This window comes from Malaya genurostris, chromosome 3, assembly GCF_030247185.1.
Source record: "Malaya genurostris strain Urasoe2022 chromosome 3, Malgen_1.1, whole genome shotgun sequence".
Lineage (NCBI taxonomy): Eukaryota > Metazoa > Arthropoda > Insecta > Diptera > Culicidae > Malaya > Malaya genurostris.
This window is the reverse complement of record NC_080572.1, coordinates 10494431-10519582: the sequence shown is the minus strand read 5'-3', so window position 1 is coordinate 10519582 and position 25152 is coordinate 10494431. Positions and strand designations below refer to the sequence as shown.

The following is a 25152-nucleotide window of genomic DNA, read 5'->3' as shown; positions in this document are numbered from 1 at the left end:
AAGTGACGGCCGTTATTACAATGACACGAAAACTAAAATATGAAACAGAGTTGTAGCTGAAGATACAACTGAGTACAATGACATTAAAAATGAAACAATTCTAAGGTCCACTTAATAAATACAAAATTTTGAACTTATTCTAGGCAAAGCGCATAGAGGGTTAGCGAATGAGAAAATTGACGATTAGATTCTTTCATAATAAATTTTTATATAACTGACGACTGTTCAATTATATTATCTATTGGATTTAACAAGTACTGTGATTTTTGTCTGTAGGAAAAATTGTAAACCTACTTGTCTTTCGGTCGGGAATTTGGGTACGTACAAACCTATTAGTTTTATAAACAGTGAATCAATCCAATAGAAGATTGCATATATTTTGATCGGAATCTTCTTATAATACTACGTGATATTAGATCTAATAATTCTAAATACTTGAGTTTGTGAAACTCATTTATATTAAACCTGTTAGGCCGCGTTATGATAACTATGACGATTTTATTCTGAATCTTTTGAAGCTTTTTTCCCTGATAGTCTAAAATCCACTTATGTGAACCTTGAAAGCAAGATTTTTATCAAACATTAGACTAAAATATTTTGCTTCATCAGGGCATGTCAAATAGATTATGGTTTAGTTTAATAATAGCAGCTATGTGCTTATGCTGAAAAACAGTTTAACGTGTCTTTTCCACATTTAATGAAAAAAGAAGAATCTTCGATTATCTTCATAACACAACGTTAAACGTTTCGCCCGTAAATGGAGATTCCAGTATACGCACGACCCCATCGATAAACAAATCCATTTTTCAATGTACGCAAGCGCTTTAAATTAGGTACGAAAAATCTATCAACAATAGTTCTAAATTGGTATGCAAGTTACCGGATAACCGAAATCAACAGTTAATTGGTATTTAATATACTCAAGTAAACACGGTGTACAGCAGACGGAAAATGGTATCCATGCACCGCACACAGTGCAAAAGCGACTATCCAGCGAGCGAATGAATGTAACTCAGTTTCGTCATACACTCACTAGACAAACTACGTCTTTCATTCGCAGACAGCCACCGACTGAAGTAGAAAATGTGACAAAGCATACACGTGAATCGAAGCAGAAAAGCTACTGCATGAAATGTGAGTTGTTAAGTAACGATCGAAAACGTCGTTCGCGCGAGAGAAAACTGAAGGATATCATTACGGCATGCAATGATTGGTTCGCGAAAACATTGGTCGATTCAAACTTATTTTTCAATGGTATGCTATTGAAATACTGAAACGACGTTGCCATAAATGTTCAAGTAAAATGTTTTTGAATCAACAACTGATTGAGTTATTATTGTTGAAAAGTATTACAAAAAAGGTAACATAGCTACTTTTGCTTTTTTTTTATTGACACCCGACCCCGTGTAGTGAGCATTTTTAATGCCAAAACACCGACGAATGTTCATGCAAAAAAAACACATGCGGATTGATAAAAAAAAAGAGGTATCATCTCAATGCTAAGTGCATTGAAAAACCTTTCCCATGACGACATTAATTAAAAAATCGAAAAAAAAGAGCGGCAATGTATAACAGTTTAAAATTTTACAGAAGAACTGTTCGAATAAATAAAACTAAAACGACTTGCTGGGAATATGATTGTTTCAGATTCAGTTTCAGTTCTATTATAGATCTCCCATATAAAACTTCCAACTGCTGAATTTGCTCTTAGGATAAATTTAAAAAAAAAACCATCTGCCATCTAATTTCTGTGCATCGCTGGTTTTTATACTCTAAGGGCATATTCAGGAGTGTTTTAGTTCTAGATGCATAATTTATGTCAGTTACAAAATTTAAATCTGGATTTTATAACAAGAAAAACTGGCAGCCCCAGCAGTGTTTTACTCGTGTTTCAAATATACAAAAAATAGAACGGCATCGTAGACCAGTTTTAAATTTGACAGAAGAACTGGTCGAATAAATAAAACTAGAACGGCTTGCTGGGGATACGTTTGTTTCAGTTTCAGTTATATTATAGACCACCCATATGAATCTCGCAGCTGTTGAATTTGCTCTAAAGCGCTATTCACACTAGGCCGTGACGTATCTGGAACGGAACCGCAACGTGCCGGATTAATTTGCAAAATATTCTCATCATACCGTGCACTTTCCGTGTCGCTGTCGTTGCTATTAGTAACATACACAATCGTTGCATTTGATTTGATTTGAGGAACAGAAACCTCACGAAAATGGAACATTTTTCCAACGAAGAATTAGCTGTAATTGCTATGGCTCTGAATGACGAAGATAAGCAGCAGTTTAAAAACAAAAAAAAAAAGAAAGAAGAATTGGGTGCACGAACTTTGGCGAAAAAAAGCATAAGCATAAGCATATAAGCAGCTTGTGAATGACGAGATCAAGGAATATTTCCGAATGTCAGAAGCCTGTTTCAATTCACTGTTAAGTAAAATTCATCAGTATATTAAACAGCATGACACTACATTCCGATTAGCAGTGACTCCCCGAGAGAGGCTTGCAGTTTGTTTAAGATCCTTATGATCAAAAAAGAACCGGAATTTTCATTTTAAAATTCCGGCACTTGTCCAATCGGTAAACTTTTATTCTCTCAACGTTGGCAACACTTTTATACACATTCTGTCAAATTTTGACGCATATCGTACGATTAGTTTTAGTTTGGCGTCTATACAAAGAAGTTGAAAAATTTTCGTGTGGCGATTTTTATAATGGATGAAAATTTAGAACAGATGGCTTATATTTAGCAACAGGAGACACGCAAAAAACAATAGCATTTAATTACAGACTTGAGGCAAGTAAACATTAATCGAAGATGCAATGCCGAAACCAAAAGACGATATGTGAACGAAGATTGCTAACGATTTTTGTGGAATTTGTGTGACAATTCAAGTACCTGCCAATAGTGTCTTTGAATCAACACATGCTTTGACCGTGCTTCGGACGTGTGTCGATACAGACATGGGAACGACACGGTCTAGTGAGAATATTCACATGGAGCTGCATTAAACAAACTTGAAGCTTAGCCCGGACGGGATCCGTCCCGTTCCGGATACGTCCTAGTGTGAGTAGCGCTTTAAATAGGTCTAGTCTCAAGTTTAATACCAACTATGTCGTACTCCCCCGACGCCGTGAATGAGAATCGGGTCAGTGTCATGAATGCAGTCGAACTAGAAAACTAGCCACTTCCTTCTCTCATTTGAAATGTACCACCGGAAGTAACCGATCCGCCGATCATCTCGGACATACACGCTATGTGTTACAAATAAAAGGTTTGGAATTAAATGCTTCAATTTTTTTTTATTGCCTGTCTAAGCTTATGATATCCAAGCCGGCGCGTTAAGCTATATTTTAACACATTTGCACTTTTGTCCATCGTGGACTCGCCACGGGGTGGTGACCAGTTCGGATTGAATATAATAGGCCTACTGCGACTGAAAGGTGACCGGAATGAGATGAGAAAACCGAATGCAAGAAAGGTTTAATAACTACTGGCGTGGAAAATACCTTCATTCAATGGGGCACTTGAGCGGGGAGTCGATCTAGTTACCACTAAACAGAGAGTGTGTACGGAAGGAAAATGTGGTGAAAGGAAATAATCAAAACGGCAAGCATTTCTCGAAAGACTTCGAGTCCGGAAGTACACATTAGTTTGAATTGTTGGGGCGGAGGCAGAGTCTGCTTTGACAAGGTCTCTGTTAGCGATCAATAGAATAATGGAAATTTTATGCAAAAGCTATCGAAATCAACAATTTTTCGTAGCAAAACGGAAGATAGTTTGTGTTTTTTTCAAGGTCTTTCTTTCACTACCTCGTGAGTATGTAGAATTAAAACAACCGCAGAAGCATCAAACTAACGATTAAGAATAGACTATGATTTTTTTCTGTGGCGCTAAATTTATGATCGTGCCGGTTACTGGAATAAATTGACCGGTGCGTAGATGGTTATGTTTACACAAAACGAAGGTTTGGCACGGATGGCTGAGGATAGCTTCGCTGAACACATTATGTGTAATCAATGTGCAAAACGAAAACAAAATTCAGATAAGGCTGGGATAAGGAAGAAACGATAAAAAATTTGTTTTGAAAAATTACATAACTCATCAGATCATTGAACTTCATAGGGTAAAATTATAATTAACGTTTCCGGAGATTCTCCAGTGAAAAAAATTCATTTTACGGCCCTATTCGATCGAAGCCCATGTCCGGAAAAATTCGTTCCATCGGAACGGAAGTAAGGCAAAGTTTTTGCCCGGAATCCAGAATGATGTGTGAGTTTTACATATCCACATAAGACGATTCCTTCTTATGTAATTTTTGGTCAAGTCGGAAAAAATCCTGGTAACCTGGAAATTACTGGTAACCTACGAGAACTACCTGATTACATGCCAGTTTTGTTAACAAACTGCTCACTACGGAAAACCTTGGACTGATTCTAATCAGAAGTGACAAAAGAAAGAACTCGAGTAAAAATGAAAAAAAATCACCTTCACTCGAAATAGAAGCATTTTCGAATTCGTTTAATTAATAAACGATCGTCAAGGTCGTCTTTCTACTAGAAAGAAAATCATTCAAAGGGGAAACTACTACCCGTTCAGCACCTTACACAACTAAATTGCACTAAACATCGCCGGATCATGCGTATCATTCGCAATCAGTATTTTTCCTGCCTATGGATAATTTTTGCAACACACCTTGAGCTCGAAGCTCAGGTGGAAATTTTTATTATAATTATTCAATTAAGCTTTGCTTGTTTTCCTCTTCGGTGGCTGTCGGTCCGTCTTAGCTGCGTCTTGAGAGATGATGACGGGAATGTTTCGCACCACTCAACCGATCGCGCTTTCGATCATTCATTTTGGTTTGCAATCGATGACGATGATATTATCAACGGTGTATGGATTTATTATGGTTATTAATTAGATGTGGACAGTTTCGTCGTTCGCTGCTTCTTCGTCGATTAAATTGGCTACTTGAAAGCTGCCGATTTCCGTTTCCTTCTTCTTTCTTGCGAGCTTGATTTCCTCGCCATGAAGGTATGTCACACCATTTCCCGGCACAAATAGTTGACATTTTTCGAATCATTAGCAATTGACTAATGCATTCAGCACCGACCAGTATGCGTATGTACCAACCAATAAAAAGTTTGCTGGGGAGGTTGAAAGAGTATTGCAATAAAATTGCACTGAATGTTTATTGATTAATCATCCAATTCTGGGTCCGCTTAAAACGACTATAAACGGTGCTCATTTGTGGTGATTATTATTACTGCAAACGTTACGAGTGTTTGGTTTGCTGCGTGTTACACAGCATCCAGCGACAGCAGCTGTCAACTGAATCCGTGGCCTGCTTGGTAGATTGGTTGGTGCATGGTCTGATTTGTTTGCACGTGTGCGATTCGTAACGCTGACGACAAATGTGTCAATAAAAAAACTAGGGCCTGAAGATTATGCAATTTGAGCTTTCTGCCTTTTTGCGCTTGAATGTCCAGTGCTGGCCTTTCTACCGAGGTGAGTCATTATCGGATAAAAATGAATCGACAATGAGCAGGACTGTGAATGGCTTCATTTGGAACGTTTAAGATTTTCTCACTTCATCACTTCAGGTAGTTTACAATTTTTAACACTTATAATTTTCGAGGCAAAATATTCCAACATTTTTTTTTTTTATTTATATCATGCGGTACCAAAAACCCCTTAATGACTACTATCTGTTGACAACCAGAAAGCCATCACTGGTCCTTATTAGAGATGGGCGATTCGTTCGCAAACGGTCCAAAAGTTTTGACCAATAGTTCTTTTTTGAGAATGATAGTTCTTCAGTTCAAAGTCGTGGACCTTTTTTTCGCTTCCAAGAACGGTAATACAGTTTAATACGAAAACTACGAAACCTCAGTTCTAATCACGGTTAGTCATTCAAAAAGGTAGACTAACTATGAAAAGAACGAACGAACGGCTCGGCTACATACTAATTTTTTTTTATAAAACTCTACATCACTGAACGGTTCTTTGAAATGAACTGATTTGCCCATCTCTAGTTCTTATTGCCGTTCTCATTTCCACTTTCACTCTCACTTCACTTACATATCACTTTACTTGATTTGACTTGTTACCAGTAGCGACAACTGTAACGAAAAAAAATCTCTTTTCCAAAAAAAATGTTAGTGTCGTGATGTTCATAATAACATCAAGCTATTTATACGGATTCCGGAATTAACACCCCCGTGTAAAAAAAAACCTTCAGAACAAATTGGCTCAAATGGCGACTTTATTATTTTATTTATTTATTTGGAGCACGAAAAAGCCCAATGGAGCTGAAATATTATTCTCTCACTCCAGCAGGCATAAAACCTCCTCATCGTTTATAACAGATTACAACAATCCAACAGATACATGTATGTACTTAATACTATCAATTAGAACTAACCCTAGCTGACCAAATCTATAGTAATTAGATGACACTAAACCGAAAACGATGGTGATTTTGCAATAAAACTAGAGAAGAAAAGAAATATGCTTTAAAATGAAAGGTAGAAGAAGGGAGTGGTGAATGAGAGTTGGCGAACGAAACGGGATTAGGTTCAAGTCAAAATATCGCACGTCAGAGATGATTCTGTCGAACTAATGTGTTCACCCGATCAACAGAGCATAACAGAATTCTTTCAAAATTATATATGATCCTGATATTTATATCTCATTATGTTATAAATATGACTCCAAATCAGAAGCAAACATTCAGATTTATCAAGATTATAACAAGTCCAGATATTATAATAAGGGCCGTTATATTTCAGATAAAACTATACTAGAGAATTGAGAAAAAGAGATTTCAAACACTATTGTCGATCATGTTTTTGACTTTCAACCTGAAAAAAGCTATACTTCATTAAACAGCAGTAACGAACATATTTTCCATTCCTGAAGATGCTTTTGAAAACAATAATTTGATATTTGATTTCAAAATGACGGCCAAAATTTTAAATGTGAGAACGTTCCTAAGTAATTCCTACTTAAATTGTGTAAAATTTTTATTCAAATATTAATTTTAAATTGAAAATAAATGTTCTTCAAGATGATTTTCGCTTTTTCTCTTACGAACAAAGAAAGGTAAGGCAAAAGCTTTAAAACTCTATTAAAAAATATTGGAAAAAGTGGATTATCGGTGACCGATTTTTGTTTCCGAAAACACAGACTGGTAAGTGTCAAAAATTTCAAAACGTCTTCAAAAGTGACGCTGCAATAAACAAAAAACAAAATCTAAATTGGGCTCAAAACCAAAATCTAAACTCAGCCCCTGGCCCCTCCCTAAATCAAAAACAAATATATAATTATTTAGAAGGTCTCAGACATGTGTTACACAAATTACAAGACAGCAAACGTAATGAAATGTAATGCAATATCAGTTCAAATGGAAAAGTTTAAAGTTTAACACCCGTAAAAGGCATTTTTTAATCTTTGAGCCCCTCCCGAAAAGAAATCCTGGGTACGGGCCTAAATCATGAATCAGACAAAAACGATTTATCGCACCATAATACCTTCGATTTGAAAAGTTATATAGATTTCGAGATTCGAAATTTGCAATGTGGAGTTTAAACCAACCGACCCGCATTATGAGATTTTCCATTTGAATCATTTTTCTGTGAGTCAATCTAAGTAGATACCTAACAATCAAACCGGAATGAAAGTTCAATTTCGATGGTTTTTTAACATTACTTGCTGGGCTTCTGGCTGCGGATATCGCAAACTAATGTGACTAATAGGCAATTGGTTGATCATCAATCATAAAAACTTGCTATTCGAATCGATATTATATACACTTTTGATTTTTCACTGACTCTCAAACGAATTTTTATTCTAATATAAATACGAAAATCGATTCAGAAATCTCCGAGAAAATAAGGTGCACATTTTAATCAAATATGCCCGTCAATACACACATACACATTCGACACACACACCGACAGAAAATTCACTACTTTAACTGAACGAGCGAACTGATTCGAATGTTTTTGGAAAGTTGGCCCTCTTGGTACAAAGAAGAAAAAGCTGGAAAACTATCATTCATTAGTTAATTTCCTCAGATTCTATAAGGTAGTTTTGTTTCACTGAATTTAGTCATTTCCGTTCATTCACAACTTTTCTTCAGCACCAAAAGAAAGCTTGCTCATAGTTCTAAAATAGCCCCTTTGTCATTCATGTCCCGGTTGGAAGGGAACGACGAAAGAGGGAGCGAGAAGAGCGATATCAGTCGGTTCTCGTGCCCCGATGCAATCGTTGCGTATGTTGGCAACTCAAAACTTCCCGGTTCGGAACCAGTCTCTTAACCATGCATAACTTTTTTTTATGGCAAATCAAATCGCCTAAAGGTATGCAATTTCATCTCACTTCGCGAAATCTATTTTTAGAATTGCACGGTAAAGCCTTTCCCCCCAAAAAATTGGTAATAACAGCCGATAATTCGTATTGAATTTGTAACAAATTTAGATATAATATTGATATTTACATATCAAGGTTTGTAACAATCACCTAGGTTAAATTGAGTTATAAGTTTTGTTATTTTAACTATTAACGAGGCCAAAATTATGACTAGTTTAGATAAAAAGAACAAAACAACCCCAAGATACAATTTTGTTCTCCTATGTTGATCGGGCAGTGCTGCCAGTTTAAAACTCGAAACTACGTATACAATTGATAAAAAACATTTCATTATTTCGACAAATCGAAAGTTTTTATTTAAACATAAAATTTGTTTTTTGTTTTATCAATTGATGAAAATTTTTTTCCCTTTATGGGCTGCTCTGGCCGAGGGGGATATCAATTGATGAAAATTATTATTATTTTTTACTTCTGAATATTGAAGAGCAATTTAAAGTAGAAATCATTGAAATGATATATGACCAAACACAAAATTGTTTAATTTAGCAAAAAGGTAACAGAACTCACTTGCACTAGCACTAAAACTTTCACGTTCACAAAAAGTTCAGGTTTTGTTCCGCGTGAACTTTCTTGCTGACTAAAAGAACACGTGGAATTTATGGCATCATCTAAGATCAGCTAGTCAAATTAGTATCACAAGCAGATCTTCCGAAAACCTAAGTTGCAAAAGTCAGTGATCGTAATGATTTTCCGCACTACCGCAATGTTGACATACACCGGCCGACACCAGTTTTGCATCATCACAAAGTAGGCTAAGCTCCCGAGAGAGCGGCGTGGTGCAGCAGGAACTAGCAAAGGCCCTGCCGCAAATGCCGTCGGGCCAGGGTAAGCCTGATGTGAGAAAATGCTAACGGACAAATGGCTTGACATTTCATGTGATCACGGGCGGTATCGACGGTAAACAAAGCCAGCGAACGACAGGTAAGGTAAGAAAAAATATAATTACACATCGAGCGGAGGCAAGGACCCACAATTAGTTTGGGCAAATTTATTATGATCGCATCAGGAGGGATCAATTCTCTTGACATGCAAAATCAAGCACACTGTCCGTCATCGGCAATGGCCTTCAACTTTCTCAAAGTGGGTGATTGGTGGTGGTGGCCAGCGTTAAACGTTTCATGACTGCGTCGTTTTAGAATGAGGTGCAGAATTACGCAATAAACTGTCAAGTGATGGAAATAATGAGCTAAAACCATGAACATTTCGTCGAAAAAGTATATCATCATCCTCAGATAGATAGTGAATCTGGAAAAAATTGACGTCACGGTCTTCATTGTATTTACCAATCATCTTTTTATATTTCGTTTTGAAAAAAAAACGAATGCACAAACGAAGAAAAAAAACAAGCATATGGGATGAGGTGACCGAAAAGAACCTGATCATACAACAACGAAACGCCATCAAATAGACAGACAAAATCCCCTCGCTGTTCATTGACGAATCCCCCGCACTTGTCTAAACATCTTTTCACGCATTTGTTCAGGTAAGGTTTTTTTAAAACGCTTGCTTGGATCGCGCATTGAGATACGCTGCCTGAATTCATCGTTTTTAAAGCAGCAGCATACTGAATAGCGAGTTTGTTCCGATGCTATCAGCACGACATACTACGGTAGCGGAAGGTTATTCAAAATATTATCACAGATCTGTATCAATCGACGACATGTACGAGAAGTACAAATATTGAACCAATTGTAATGCCGGCAATTACGTAAAATATGTTTTCTTCCGTTTCGCGATGACGTATAGTAGAGTTTATTTATTTCAACAAACAACTGTTTCAGTAATCACTTGCTACAGATATCACTGTACATCTAAGTAGGCTGGAAATACGGTTCTACTTACCATCCATTTTGTTTTGGGAACTGTGGGGTGAGTCGGGTAGCGTATCCGATATGGAATCTCCGTCCGAGTTGAGGCTATACGAATGCTCGGTTTTGATTGGCATACCGGTGCCGATAATGGCGTCTGTCATCAGTTTATCGTTCAGGATCACGGGTGGGAGCTTCGAGTCACGGTCCATCCAGTCCTGCATGTCCGCGTAACTGGACATTTTGAGTGTGTCTTGCATGGTCTGTAAATGAAGAAACGGAAACGAAACACACAGGTTGTTTGGATTAGTTGAAAGAAAAAAAAAACAATTTGTGTAGGGACATAATTTACAGAATTAGAAATTGGTGTGAGCAACGAAAGCATGCTGGTTTCGGATGACTTCAAAGAAAAAGAAGAACGTTGAAGACAGAAGCGAAACTATTCTGTGATACCGTAACTAATCTGCTTTCGGAATTAAAGCATCGAAGCGGTGTCGATTGCCCTAGATTTTAGTTCTACGGATTATCATCTGAAAAATTACACTCTGCGTTGATACGCGAACTTCAAAGCCTCCAGCAATCACACGACATTTTCAATAGAGGAAACGTTATTCGGTTCAAAATGAGTCACATTAAAACGCACTTGCATTGAAATAACCTAAACATTAAATTTCAATCACCGCTAAATGCGGTAGAGTAACCGGATCTCAACAAAAGTAACAGCCCCAATAATCGGGACTGCCATAATTGTATACTCGAAACGGAGACTAAGCGAGTAAGACTATTATTAAGAAAGTTCCTCGCGAATCAGCAATCATTTCGTTTGAGAGACGCACTATTAAACAGAAACAAAACTGTCAGTCGATACTAACTTCATCATGCGGGGAGAAATGATGCCAACACTGCTTTTGTCGATTAATGAGATTGTTTTGTGCTTTTTAATCATGATAATCATAAAATACTTAATAATTACGATAATAGGTCTGTTCCTTTTTTTGGTGATTCGAAGACCGAAAAAGGGTTCGAGGAAAAATGCTTTCCATTCCGAAAAGTGCGTGAGAGGCTTACCGACAAGGAGGAAAAATAGAGTAAGAAAACACCACCGAAATGGAGAAAGAGAGCCGTGACAAGGGCCAGCAAAGAGCACTAGCAGAATGCATGTTATGTGAGATAAAAGCAAATTATAAGGCACCGAGGAATCAGGTTTTAAAAATGAAAGTTGTTCTACCTGTTTCCAGCAGCGGGCTTGAGTCGAACAGCAAGCCGAAGACCCTGTGGGCATTTCTTAGCACCACAAAACAATCAATACACATAATGACACTCGTAGCGGTAGTCACAGTAGGCTGTGGCATCGATCGGTCCCCGGTGAAAAATATCACGTAATAAGAGGAATCAAAGGAACCCGTTTCGGATCAACCCTTCCCGGAATGCTCTGCAGCGGGTATCTACATTAACATTCTGACCTTCCCGCTGAGCGCAGCATCCTGATCTCGATCGATAGCAAGGCGAGCATCCCGCCGGTGTGAAAACGAAAATCAAACATAAAAGCACCTACCGGTAAGCGGACAAGCTCGGAAACAATAAACTACGTTGATCGGCGATTACCATTAATGCAAATATGATACCAAAAGAAATTGAGTTATTTGCCATTGCCGTGTCCGCGTACGTGTTCTCTGCTGGCCGGCCGGGTAAAAAGAGCGTATTTATGCATTCAAACAGTTGTTGCACAACAAAACACCGCATCTGAACAGGTGACAATTTGCAACTGATCAAACTGACGACCGAAGAAATGTAAACATCCTCACGTTCCTAGCAATGATGGTTTGATTAGTGGTCTTCGTCGCAATAGAATGACACAAAATATGAACTGTTAAAAGGTATTGTTAGGGAAAACCGGCCTAGCGTAACTGAGCATAATTTCACGAACAAACTGACGAATGATCGCGTCGATTAAAAATTTCATTATTATTATTATTATTATTATTATTATTATTATTATTATTATTATTATTATTATTATTATTATTATTATTATTATTATTATTATTATTATTATTATTATTATTATTATTATTATTATTATTATTATTATTATTTCATTACAAACAAACAAATTTCATTTTAAGGTTTCCATGATTTAAAGTTTCCATGATTTAAAGTTAATTGTTGAATATAGTATACTTTGGTAATTCATTTTTATTACAACAAATATCGTCTTAATGAAAACTGAATTTTTCTACATCCTTGGGAACAAATAAATGCTCCTGGTGGCCTAATTCTCACATACTCAGAAATTATTTTTTTTACGTTTAGGATGTTTTCCTTTCGAAACATTCAAAGTGTATTCTCTTCGTGAAGAGTGGTTGCTTGGTTGGTTGGAATGACAAATTGCAGAACAAATAGTTTATTATAGGGACGATTTTCTGTTGGAAGGTATTTCCGGTGCTAGTGTCTACTGCCGTGAAATGAAACCACAGTAATATCATTCATTATGTGGATAATGTACTATATTAAAAGTAGAAATCTTCGCGAATCTGAATGGTGTACAATAGGCAGTAAAAAAGACGTCAGTATTTAAAATACTGTTAACTTTTTCATTGCTGATGATACCTTTTTTATCAATCCGAATGTGTTTTTCGCGTTTCGTAAATCGTTTTAAATGACTTGTAACTAAAATTTTGATGCTGCACCACGAATCGAAGAAAGAAATTGTATGAAACCTTAAACCTATTCCTTTCAATCTAAACGTGTGACAATCGATTAGGCATTTCTAAGTTGTAGAAGTCCTCTTTAAAGTTTTTGTCGTTATTTATGGTAGTTCCAGAAACAGTATTCAGAGACCAGCATAACACAAAATAGCTCGTATGTCCATGAATTAGTATGGCGAATAAATTGAAATAATTTTGAGCCCAAAATCTTCAATTTTTTAGTATCATCATCTTCTATGACGGTTTGAATTTTAAAAACTCTTAACCCTGTAATTTCAAAATTGTATGAGACCATAAATTTATTTGAATTTGAATATTTGTTTATTAAATTCGTGCTGGCCTTCTTTTAGCTTCTCCATTTCCGATACTTTCGGAAACCGAATTCGGAAATTGGTGTAGCCGAAGTCAATCGAATTCGTCTAATGGATTGTTAACCATTTCATTAGATTCGAGACTTTTGAAAATCAGTGTAGCCATCTTAGAGAAATCGTAGTGCGTTCCACATACAATTTTTGTGTACTCTCCGGGATCGCAAACCAAATACCGGTAAAACTGAAATCAGTTTATTTGGTCATCGACTCTCAAAATCTTTGAACTCGATAAACCCAGAAAAATTTATGTGAAACTTTTACACTAATCACCCTGTATCTCCTGAACCGGAAGTCGGATCTGATTAAAACACAAGCAGTTTTTAAAGACTGTCCCAGAAAGTATGAACGCACTTCGATTTCACTGTAAATAATTCACAAGTGTCAGATATTCAAATTTTATTCGATATACTGATAACATTAGACTACAACAATAGAATATTATTCTCAACATTTGCTACTTAGCCATTGTAGACTAGCTGGCGCACCCTCTTGCGAACGTTCCTCATTAAATTCCGTACAGACTTCTTGGCGGCAAGTTTTGACACTTTTATCCAATCTTTTTCGAACTGTTGAATGGATGTGCCTTCTTCAATGCCCAAAATTCCTCAATTGGTCGAAGTTGTGGGCAATTTGGTGGATTCATGTCTTTTGGGATGAAAGTGACATTTTTGATAGTATACCATTCCACCGTTGATTTTGAGTAGTGGCAAGAAGCAAGATCTGGCTAGAAGACAACAGGATCCATGTGGTTTCGAATCATGGGTAGAAGTCGTTTTTGTAAACAGTCCTTGATGTATATTTCGCTGTTCATTGAAGCAGTGGTGATGAAGGGTTTCGAAATCTTACCGCAGCTACAAATTGTTTGCCAGACCATAGCTTTCTTACTAAATTTTTCGACTTCAAACGATGTTTCGAACTGGTTTAACACTTGCCCTTCTCGCACCGTATAATATTGTGGTCCCGGCACGGATTTGTAATCGAGTTTCACGTAGGTTTCGTCGTCAAATTTCCAGCAAGAATCGTATTGAACAGCTTTCGAACCCTCGGCCTGATCGATGCTTCTAGTTTCGGACTACGTTTTGGTTGTTTCTGCTTCTTATAGGTTCGAAGATTCAAACGTTCTTCAGCACGAAGAACATTTGATTTCGAAGTGCCCATTTTTTAGTCACATCCCGAACTGAAACCTCCTTCTTTTGCTCGAACGCCTTAAGTATACGTTTATCCAACTGAGGGTTAGAAGGACCTTTTTTTTATCCGTTTTCGGTTTATCCTCAAAGGTGTTATCGTCACCGAACTTCCTGATTGCATTTCGCACGGCTTTTTCACTTACTCCTTCCATGTTTGCTATCTTTCTCAGTGACAGTCCGCGTTCTGTGCACCATTTGTACACAATTTTTTGACGTTGTTCTGCTGAAAGTCCACACATTTCGAAACAAAATAATGAAAACGAAAAAAAACTGCACAAATGGTTAGAGAAGAGTGTAGACAACAGGACGCATCCATAAAAATTGACAGATTCTGAACCATTGCGAAATGGCAGCGGTTTTTGGTTGCGTCCATACTTTCTGGGACAGTCTTTATGAGTCCTTAAGACCTTTTATTTGAATGATGGATGGACCAAATCGGTTCAGCCAACCACTAGAAAACTGACATTGTTTAATTTCATAACATATATCATCCTGTTGCTCCGGAACCAGAAGTTGGATCCAAATGAAATTCAGAAACCTTATATGGGAGCATAGGACTGTTCACATGAGTTTAAGTTTATATCAGGTGTACAACTTTGCTTCCGCCGTTTTCCGATAGGTGGCTGTACCGGCTGAGGCTGGTCAAAATACATAGATGATAATGCCTTTAAAGTGAGTGTGTACAGTGCCTAACGAATTGTCATCGCCATTTCAGTGACAATTGTTCTTGTTTCCATATTATTCACGCTCGAAAATGTCTGTTTATGTGCCCAATTCTCGCCATTTGCGGGAAGTTTTACTTTTCTGTTACAATTCGAAAAAAATGCAGCTTAAGCGCATCGAATGCTCTCCGAAACTTACGGTGATGCTGCTCTGAGTAAAAGAATGTGTCGGGAGTGGTTTCAACGTTTTAAAAATTGTGATTTCGATGTCGAAGACAAACATGGTGGTGGAAGAGAAAAAACCTTCAAAGACGAACAACTAGAAGCATTGCTTGATGAAGATTCGTGCTAAACTCAAGAAGAGCTTGCTGAATCGTTGGGAGTGAGAGAGAAAGCCATTTCAAAACGTCTCAATGCCTTGGGCATGATTCAGAAAGAAGGAAACTGGGTGCCGTAGAAGTTGAAACCGAGGGACATCGAGCGCCGTCTATTTGTATGTGAGCAACTGCCTCAAAGACAAAATCGTAAGGGGTTGTTACATCGAATCGTAACCGGCGATGAAAAGTGGGTTAGATACGATAATCCTAAACGCAGAAAATCATGGGGAAAGCCCGGGCATGCTACTTCGTCGAAGGCAAAACCAAATATTCACGGCGCCAAGGTTAAGATTTGTATTTGGTGGGATCAGCTCGGTGTGATTTACTATGAGCTCCTAAAACCGGGTGAAACCATCACAGGAGATCGCTACCGAACGCAACTGATGCGCCTTAGTCGCGCGCTAAAAGAAAAGCGGCCACAATATCAAGAACGACATGACAAAGTCATCCTCCAACACGACAATGCTCGGCCTCACGTCGCAAAAGTGGTCAAAAAGTACCTGAAAACGCTGAAATGGGAAGTCTTGCCCCACCCGCCGTATTCCTCAGATGTCGCCCCTTCTGACTACCACCTATTCCGTTCGATGGCACACGGCCTGGCAGATCAACATTTTCAATCCTTCGAAGAGTTGGAAAAATGGATTGCTTCATGGATAGCGTCAAAAGAGGACTCCTTTTTTCGAGTTGGGATCCAAAATAGGAAAAACAATACTTTGAAAAATACATCTGTAAGCACTTTTTCGCAATAAAGCTTTTAATTTTGAAAAAAAAACGGCTGAAGCAAAGTTGTACACCTTCATGTTTGTTGCAAAGCAGTATAAATCAATGTAAATATGAAATTGTTTTGAATTTGTAAATACTGCCATCTTTCTAATGCATATGTCATGTCAAACCGAAACGTCATGAAACAGAGTTCTGTGTTAGTCTTTTAGGTGCTAAGAAACAATTGTATAAAACAGTATTGTAAATCGCGTTTTACTTTGCTCCAAAACATCGCTTTATCATCAAGCGCGTAAAACTCCTACTAATGGTATTAGGCGAAAAGTCACTTACACAAAGGACGGTTCAGTCATCTATGAGACATCAATATGAGTTTCCAAAACAGAGAACTTGCCTTACCTGACACCACTTCGGAATCTGTAATCACAAGGAAGTAATGTTGGACCTTTTATGTTCCTGATTTACATCAATGGTGTTAATATCTCTTCAAAATGTTCACAACTTTCGTAATTAGACGATTTCAAACTGTTCTATGATTTTTATAGCCAAAAGGATGCTCTGTTCCAGCAGCGACAACTTGAAATTTTTGGCAATTGTTGTTCGGTCAACAGAGTAGTTCTGAACGCCATGCATTACCCTGTTTAGCTCTACATTAGAATTCATGGCAGTAGAATGATCAACTTATTTGCATGATGCGATGCAACGCGTCAAAGCAGTGCAACAAAAAATATTCGTTTTGTCTTTCGTCAATTGTCCTGGACATTCCAAAAACAACGATGCATGTAAATTATACTTAAGCAACTTAACGATCAGCACAATGTTTGCTTCAGATTTTATTTTAGGCAACATGAACTATCCTAGTTTGGTTGTGTAGCTGGATTTGAACATCATTTTCAGAATTCTCCAAAGCAACTCTTCCCTCGTCCCTCAATTTGGAAACACGATTTACGCGATGAATGAACTGATGGTTTGTATGATCCGTATACTTAATCACTGATTTGCATATTTCGATACTGATCTATATCATTTTTCCTTCAGATTTTTATCTATTGCATTTTTCAAAACTCAATCTAACTTCCACTAATTAATTAAATAAGTGGAAAGAATAGCCAACATATGAAATGTTTGAAAAAAGCTGCAAATCCTTCACACAAGTACATAAGTAATAAAATACTCGTTTGAAATAGTATTTCCAAATAATTATTCAAGGTTTCCTGAGACTTATTACCCGCCGCATCACGATGCAGTGCGTCTAACGTGTTTTACATTCCTGTATGGATTCCCTGTTTTTTTCGGGAGACTTCCAGCCACTGGACACCGATCAATTTAAATACAAACTAAATTCCGCATACCACAGCAGGCCGCGCTAAAAATCGATCCAAGACATATTTATTCAAATACTCATCCATCGCTCGGTCGTGCTACGAGTCTGGGTCCGGAGTCAGAGTGGCGCGCGAAAAATTTAGAGAACGGGACTTGGCCAGCCGCAACAACGCAATGCCCGATGATCCCGGCTGGTTCAACGACTTTTCGGAGGGAACGAACGGGTATTCTGTTCGTGTAAGAATTTATCACACTACCAGCTTCGTAATGTTTACTGGCGTTGTTTAGGGGTTTGGCCATCGGTGATTTTTATTGACACTTGGATGGTACCCGCCACTTCGGTTCCATGCCGTAGAGAGACGTAGTTTCATTTATCTTTATAAATCGTGCGTTTCCTTTTGTACAACGCCATCCGAGCCAAGGAGTCGATTGCCGATGATGTTATCAAACAGAGAGACCGCACAGTCGAAAATTTGTTCCCGATGAGACCCCACCAGAAGGAACATAACGGAATCTTGCTCATTTGTGATTCTTTCTTGATGCTTTTTTTTGTTGGTCTGTCAGCCATCATCATCTCACTCGATGAATTTCCAAAACAAGCCGAAAACGAGTTTCTGCCTGATTTGTCTGTTGGTTGACCAAAACAGAAAGCGCTTTCTGGTCCCCCGTGCGCACGTCTCCGAAGTCCTGTTAAGTAAAACGCAGGTTGGACATCGATATGACCGTCGGCCTTGCTTCGAACACGATGCCAAGCCCGGCAGACGTAAGGGGCTTCTGCGAAGCAAGAAAAGATTGAGTGAAACAACTTCTGCGGCCAGATTCCGGATCAACTTTTGACACTTTCTTCTGCCTCCACTCGACTCATACGTTTTAGTACGCATATGAGATAATTTTCGAGGTTCCTCCACTCTTAGCCAGGAAAGTGATCGAGATTTGCGTTGTTTCATGTGGATCATTAATTATGCGAGAGGGCTTTAGTTTTGACGTGTTTCAAGTCTTTCCGTTGCTCCCAGCATGTTCAAGATTGTGGCCGGGAGTTGGTTATAATTAGTTACAGGTAATCAATTCCAGACTGAAGAGATTCCATCGGACATGTATGTTTAGAGTTCAACTCTTACGGTTGTTACGCATGTTCAAACATCTTGGAGACCACCACTAACGGACAAATTGATGGAATCCTGAAGTTTTGTTTTGAAACCTGTATGTACGCACTCGTTGACAAGATGCGATCGCCTCGAAACTGGAACCTAACCATCCAAACACCGCATTGTCGGTGGTGCAATCAATCACCTGAAATGGGATCCCCGCCACCATAACGTGCTCAGCAAACAAAAACTGATCGTGAAGCATCATTAACGGGAAACAATGGTTCAAATGGTTTAAAATACTCAATTCGGAACACCTTTCAATATGATAATGAGTCTCAAAGCGAGAAGGCATGTAATCCAACCATTTGTAGTTGGTAATTATGAAATGAGTTGATAGATCGCAGAAGGCGCCGATGCTTGAAAACCTTCAATCAACCGGAAAAAAAACAAATACCCACTGCATTAGGTAAATTTTTAGGATCAAGTCTGCATCAATGATGACATCACTTGGCATATTGAAAGCGCCTACTATTTGATTTGCAAAAATTGCTGCATGCCACACGAAGGTCTCCTTCGAAAAGTCGGCTTCTGCTCAACCAACGCTCAGACAGGGTTCCACTTCAGCACAAATTTGTGCATGGTTTCTAGTTGTAAAGAGTTTTATTATAAATTGCCAACGTGTGTTTAAGAGGTATACGAAACGGTAAATGACGCTGTCCAAAACCCACCATATTTGAAAGTAGGCACGGAGTACCTACAAGGCTCTGTCACACTTTTACTTGAGTGATTTTCGATTGTTGTAACTTTCTGATGTTCACGGTGATGTTTCAATAATCTACCTTGTTATTACAATGACAATTCAATATGGATAAAATTATTAGTGGCGAAAGATACCATATGAACCATAGAACCTGCAAATTGTACTCAATAAACAAAAACGACATAAGTGCACCAGCAGTTCAAAATGATCTGCTATAGCACCGATACGATTAAGACGAAACGTAAAATAGTTGAATATGGTTTATATGTACCCACGTACAAAACGATTAGTGAAACCACAAAATGTATAAAAACTGCTGACTTAACACAATTTAAAGTTCTGTATTGATTTAACTCACCTAAATAAACCTTATCTGTTCTTTGACAGAAAGGATTACACAGATCTTTCTTATACAGTAACTATAATAAACTGATATTTTTTGTTCGAAAAACAATATCTGGAATCTTGAATTCAAAATCTGCGAATCTAGAATTAAATTGAAAGTTTTATATTCGAATCTAACTGTCAAGCCTTAAGCTTCAAATTTAGAAATCAAAACAATGACCTTTAAACCTAAATCTTGAATTTGTAACATTTGGGGTTGCCTTGGAAACATAATTCGCCCGGTAGCAATTCTATTTGGGAAAAACTGAAGCTGCAAATAAAAAAAGTTTCTAATTTCATTTCGCAACCATCAAGCAAAAACAACTTTATAATAGAAAATACCTTTCGTAATATAAGAAGAACGAGATATTCGTTACAGCTTTTAGTTTCATAATTGAATTAAATGAATAAGATATGGAACGACTTGAATAAGACTAACTTAACTGCTTAACTGAGCTCTGTTTTATGTTTCATTTTCATACTATCGGCCCTTATTATCAGTGTGAAGTGGAAATTAAGTGAAGTGAACGTATTCCAATTGGGTTTTACACGATGACATCAAACGAACGGTGAATCGAGTCCATCTTTGACGTTTATTGGTGGTTTGTGTACCATGGAGTACTGTGGAATGAGATATAATATTGTAGAATAGAATTAAATAACAATTACTGAACCAATGAGCAAACCACTGATAGCTGTCAAACGATGTTCATCCAATTTATTTTGTAAGATTTTGTCTGATGGGTCAGTTGATGTGTGAGTGAAGTGTAAGAGGAAGTACATGCAAGAACGGTAATAAAGGCCACCGATTCGGCTCAGGACTAACGATCGATCAATAGTAGAGTTAAAGGTAGGGTAACGGTACCCTCTTTATCTCACCTCCATTAGTCATCTAACATACGAAAACCATTAGTTAGAGTTGTGTTGTTTCTGTTCGATAGATTGGCTTCAAGAGTGAGATAAAATTAGAAGCATTCACTTCGAGTTTTCGCGTCGATATAACAACAGTATTGAAAAATTACTTTTTCTGCGGTCTTGCTTCACAAAACCGAAACAAAAATATTGTATTCGATTTTATCATAACTCATTGATTGAAAGGTAATCGGTAAAATAACATGGTGACTCTACTAATGAGATGACTATTGGTACATTAACCTTAGTTAGAATCTATTAGAATAGAAATAGTAACTCAATGTTATGATGTTTATATGTGTATATGTATGTATGTAAATATGTATTTATATATGAATGTTAGTATGTATGTGTGTGTATGTATATATGTATGTAAGCGCAATATACATTATATAAAAAAATACACGATGATGACGAAAACGTGTTGATTTAAAATAGAAGCTCATAGAAGCAAATCTCATCAAGGGTCCAGTGTAGAACTGAAGCAAGGGACTGCTGCCACTGTGGCTACTTACAAAAAAAACTATTATTTTTATGATTATTGACTATTGCTATCATACATAGCAACAAATAATGAAATTTACAGGTGAACGTAATTCGTTAAATGATAGAATTTTACAAGAATGACTTAAATCTATAACAAACTTACTCCGCCTTTCAGGCAAGCGTGTAAATGTTTCTGTACTCTAAATTACATTAGAGCCAATGTAAAAATGTCATTTTTGACATTCGAATGTGTCGGTCTCAGAAAACGTAAATATACACAGATTTTTCCAGGTTTTAATTTCAAAATGATATTTGTAAGTTGCGTCCTAGTATTTATCGACTGGTTTCACATCACGTTTTTGGATTACACCTATTCCAATTGATATTGATCTACAGTTAATACAGGGTGTCAGTTTGTTTTTTCTTCGGAACGATTTTTTTTAAATTCATTTATTTTACACGGCTCAAGATCAACGGTTAAACGGAGCCGGTTGACCATTCACGTTTTGTGTAAAAATAAAATCAACGAAACAATTTTTTTACTTGATCTTGTTGGAAAAGTTCGCATTGCTACCTTGGGTTGGGGCAAAGACATCATATTAACAAGATATCCAGCTCTCACATTTCCCGTACAAATCATTGGCAACATCCTTTTTTGCGAGCATGTCGTCCTCAGTTGCGTCCGCATCGAATCTCATACATAGAAGTAGGGGAGAGAAATGTCAAATTCGTGCGCGCCAAAATAGCAGGGCTGCTCACCCATATAATTGACGTGATATGTTGAATGTGATGCCGTGCGATGGCGTTGCTGAACTGAAGATTAATTTCGCTCCAAGCTGGCAGGGTCTGGTTGGGGGTAGCTTGTTACTCGCACTCTCATTAATTTCCTCGTCAAAGGAAGACATCTTTTTCGGTCTGTTTTGCCATTTTATCATCTTCAGTACTGCTGGAGATGTTGCCTTATTTTACAATTGTTCAAGTTGATGCTTTAGTAGATGAAGCCTTTTTATGTTCGGTGATTGCATTATGATTTCCGTTTGTTTGATCAAAAGTACTGGGTTCACTAGTTATCGTTGTTGAACGGTTGTCCTTGTCTTTCGTTTTAGATGTCCTTTTCGCAGTTTCAGTGCAGGGTGAGCAGATTGTTCACAAAACTGACATGTAACAGCTGATTCTTGTAGATAACCAACGATTTACAAGCATTGCCTTGACCATACATTACTTAAGATGAAATAGCGAAGTTAGTTCAGAAACCAGAGCAAGTTGGCTCAAACAGCACTTTCTCCTGGTCACATAGTCAAACAAAGGTATTTACTGATTTACTGAACTACATTTTGCATCGTCACATAGAAAAAATATAGCCCAGAACTTGCAATTTTTCACACCTTCACCGTGTTATTCCGGGACCGATTTCTGGATTTGGACAAAATTCAGTATAAGTTAATGGGACTATAAGAGTTTTTCTTTTTTGTACATATCATCCTGTCATTTTGGAATCGAAAGACAGATATAGATGAAACAATGAAATCCAGGTTTCGGAGAACTGATTCAGCCACCTCTTAAAGAAGTGAATGTACATTTTTGCAGCCTTTTTGTAAGAAAGTGTCGGTCATGAGATATAAAACGTTTGACGAATATACGAAAATGAATTGTGCTCAGTTCATTGAGTGTAGAAAACGGTGAAAGAAAAATGAGAGTAGAAAACACCAATCAGACAAATAAATAGTTTTCTGTATTTATAAGGAAATTCGGTAAATTCGGTTCTCGTATTCGTAATTTTTCTAGCTAACAAAAATAAGCCTAGATTTAATCACATTTCTATATGTCTTTGTCGGTCGAACGATAGAAAAATAAACTATTTCTAAGACTCGGTACGGTAAAATGCATCCACCTTGAACCATGCCCTGTGTTACCTTTAAATTGAACTGTTTAGCGGTTCAAATTGAACTGCAATGTGGCAATGGCAGAACAATTTGAACTGCTTAAAGCACTGATGAGTGGAAAGCGAAACGTCAATAAATTTCAGTTCTTTTCTCAGTTTTGCTATCCCATCTCATTTTATAGTGTTTTTTGGATATGATATGAACCTTTCATTGTTACGATGTAAGTCTGGTAGCTTCTTCAAGACTCTACACTGCCGAGCAAGTCCCGTGCAAGTGACAACCCTATCTTTATTTTTACATCTTGATTTTTAAAACCATAAATCCCTAATATATCGAATAGAACACATTACAATTTATTTTCCAAGCTTCGAACCTAACAAAAATAAAAACAAATAAAACTTTTAGAATAGCATTCCGTCGCTAACTTTTCAACCGTCATCGAAGCGGACCTCAATCTTGGAGACCTGTAAAGGGCAAACAATCAGCAAAATTTCCCATCTTCATGGTAATCTGTGTGTGTGTGTTTCGGGTGGAGGCGGACAGACGAAAAATACTCACACACACAATTTGTTATAATACTGGTTTTCTTTTATTGCGTCCGTCATTTTTAGCATACACTCGCGAGAAGTACTGTTTAATGCGCGCCATGGTGACTGTGCGAATTACCTGCCTACTTGGATGGGCCTCCGATTTTGTGTGGAAGTTCATTCACTCGCCAACCTGTTCGATTAGTTGCGTCGCGAGTCACTCGTGACCACTGAGCGTGGGTGAGTGGATGAGCAGGAATCGGTGTGCTCAATGTCAAGGACACCTTTTGCTTGCCAATCGAAGCCTGGTACGGATGGAATGTTAATTGAAAAGGGTTGATTACCGATTGATGCCCAGGAAAGCGGCTTTTGGCCTATTGACAGGAGGTACATTCTTCACATTCTTCGTTCCGTTCGTACTGAGTCATGCATGTTTAACGTATCTGTCATGTCACAGGGCATATACCGGTATGCAGAAAACATTTGAATGTATAAAATAATAACATAAAATACAGAAAAAGAGGCATTTTTCAGCGTCACTGCGAGCGATCGGTCCATCTGACGCACTGACCGCAGAATGTGGCCGCGAATAATAGCGAATGAACCGTTAGGCGATTATTCAAAGATACCTGAAACGCCTGGGCCCCGAAGTAGAGGACAGTTTTATGTGCCTGTTCAACCGTTTCACAGTCGTCACTAAATGTTTTCTGCCCCTTTCGATTGTTGCTGTTGTTGTTGTTGTCGTTGTGAAATGAATTCACGACCAGTTTACGGGTTTCGCTTAGCAGGTTGGTAGCGATTCCGCGATGACCAAACAAGGCTATTCGTCGTTTGTGCTGAGTCAATTGCTGGAATGTGGGAATGGGATCGGACAATTGCCCTTCGATTGCTGAGGAGAAAAACGGAACAAGTGAAATGATATGGATCGTAGTTGGACAGGTAATCTTCCAGATGGTGGTCGATTTATCTTACTGTCGAATGATTGCGAAACTAGAATACATCACTCATTCTCAGTCTACTTCGAAACATAGTTTCAAATTTGCCTACAATCGTAGTACGAAGTTGTTTTGTTCAGCTAATTGTTCTTCAAACAAAGCCAACCAGTTTGCTTCAAACGTTGCCATGGTTTCGTCTCGGTTGGATCACTGAGAGTGTTGACGTTTTACATGCGAAAAGTCATTGAACTCTGCTGTAGCAGTCCAGCATCTTCCACGCCATTCCGTTTGGTGTTGTTCTCGAAACTAGCTCTCTCGAGCGAGCTCTGAGGTGTGACATACTTTGTGAATTTTAAATATTTACTCAATGAAATTGTTTACCGGTTGAGTCACCCTTTGTTATTTTGCTATACAGTTGGTCATGACTGAAAATCAGATTAGGTCTACCAATTGAAGGTTCGAACAAAACATTAGCACCACTTAAATCAAGCATTCTCAATAAACGAAAAAAAAACCACGTTCGCACGAATTCGGACAATGATTCAATACATGCAACGAGAAAGAACGCCTGATATGAT

The 25152-nt window shown here is 37.8% G+C and overlaps 1 protein-coding gene across 2 annotated transcripts in view; it reads right to left on the bottom strand.

Annotated features, from left to right (window-relative positions):
* LOC131434512 (cyclic AMP response element-binding protein A) overlaps window positions 1-25152 on the bottom strand; it is a 179464-nt gene that overhangs the window by 22766 nt on the left and 131546 nt on the right. For both annotated transcript variants that reach the window (XM_058601266.1, XM_058601265.1), the window contains exon 2: window positions 10286-10514. In XM_058601266.1, the coding sequence (XP_058457249.1) occupies window positions 10286-10514 (229 nt within the window). The remainder of the gene's footprint in view (window positions 1-10285; window positions 10515-25152) is intronic.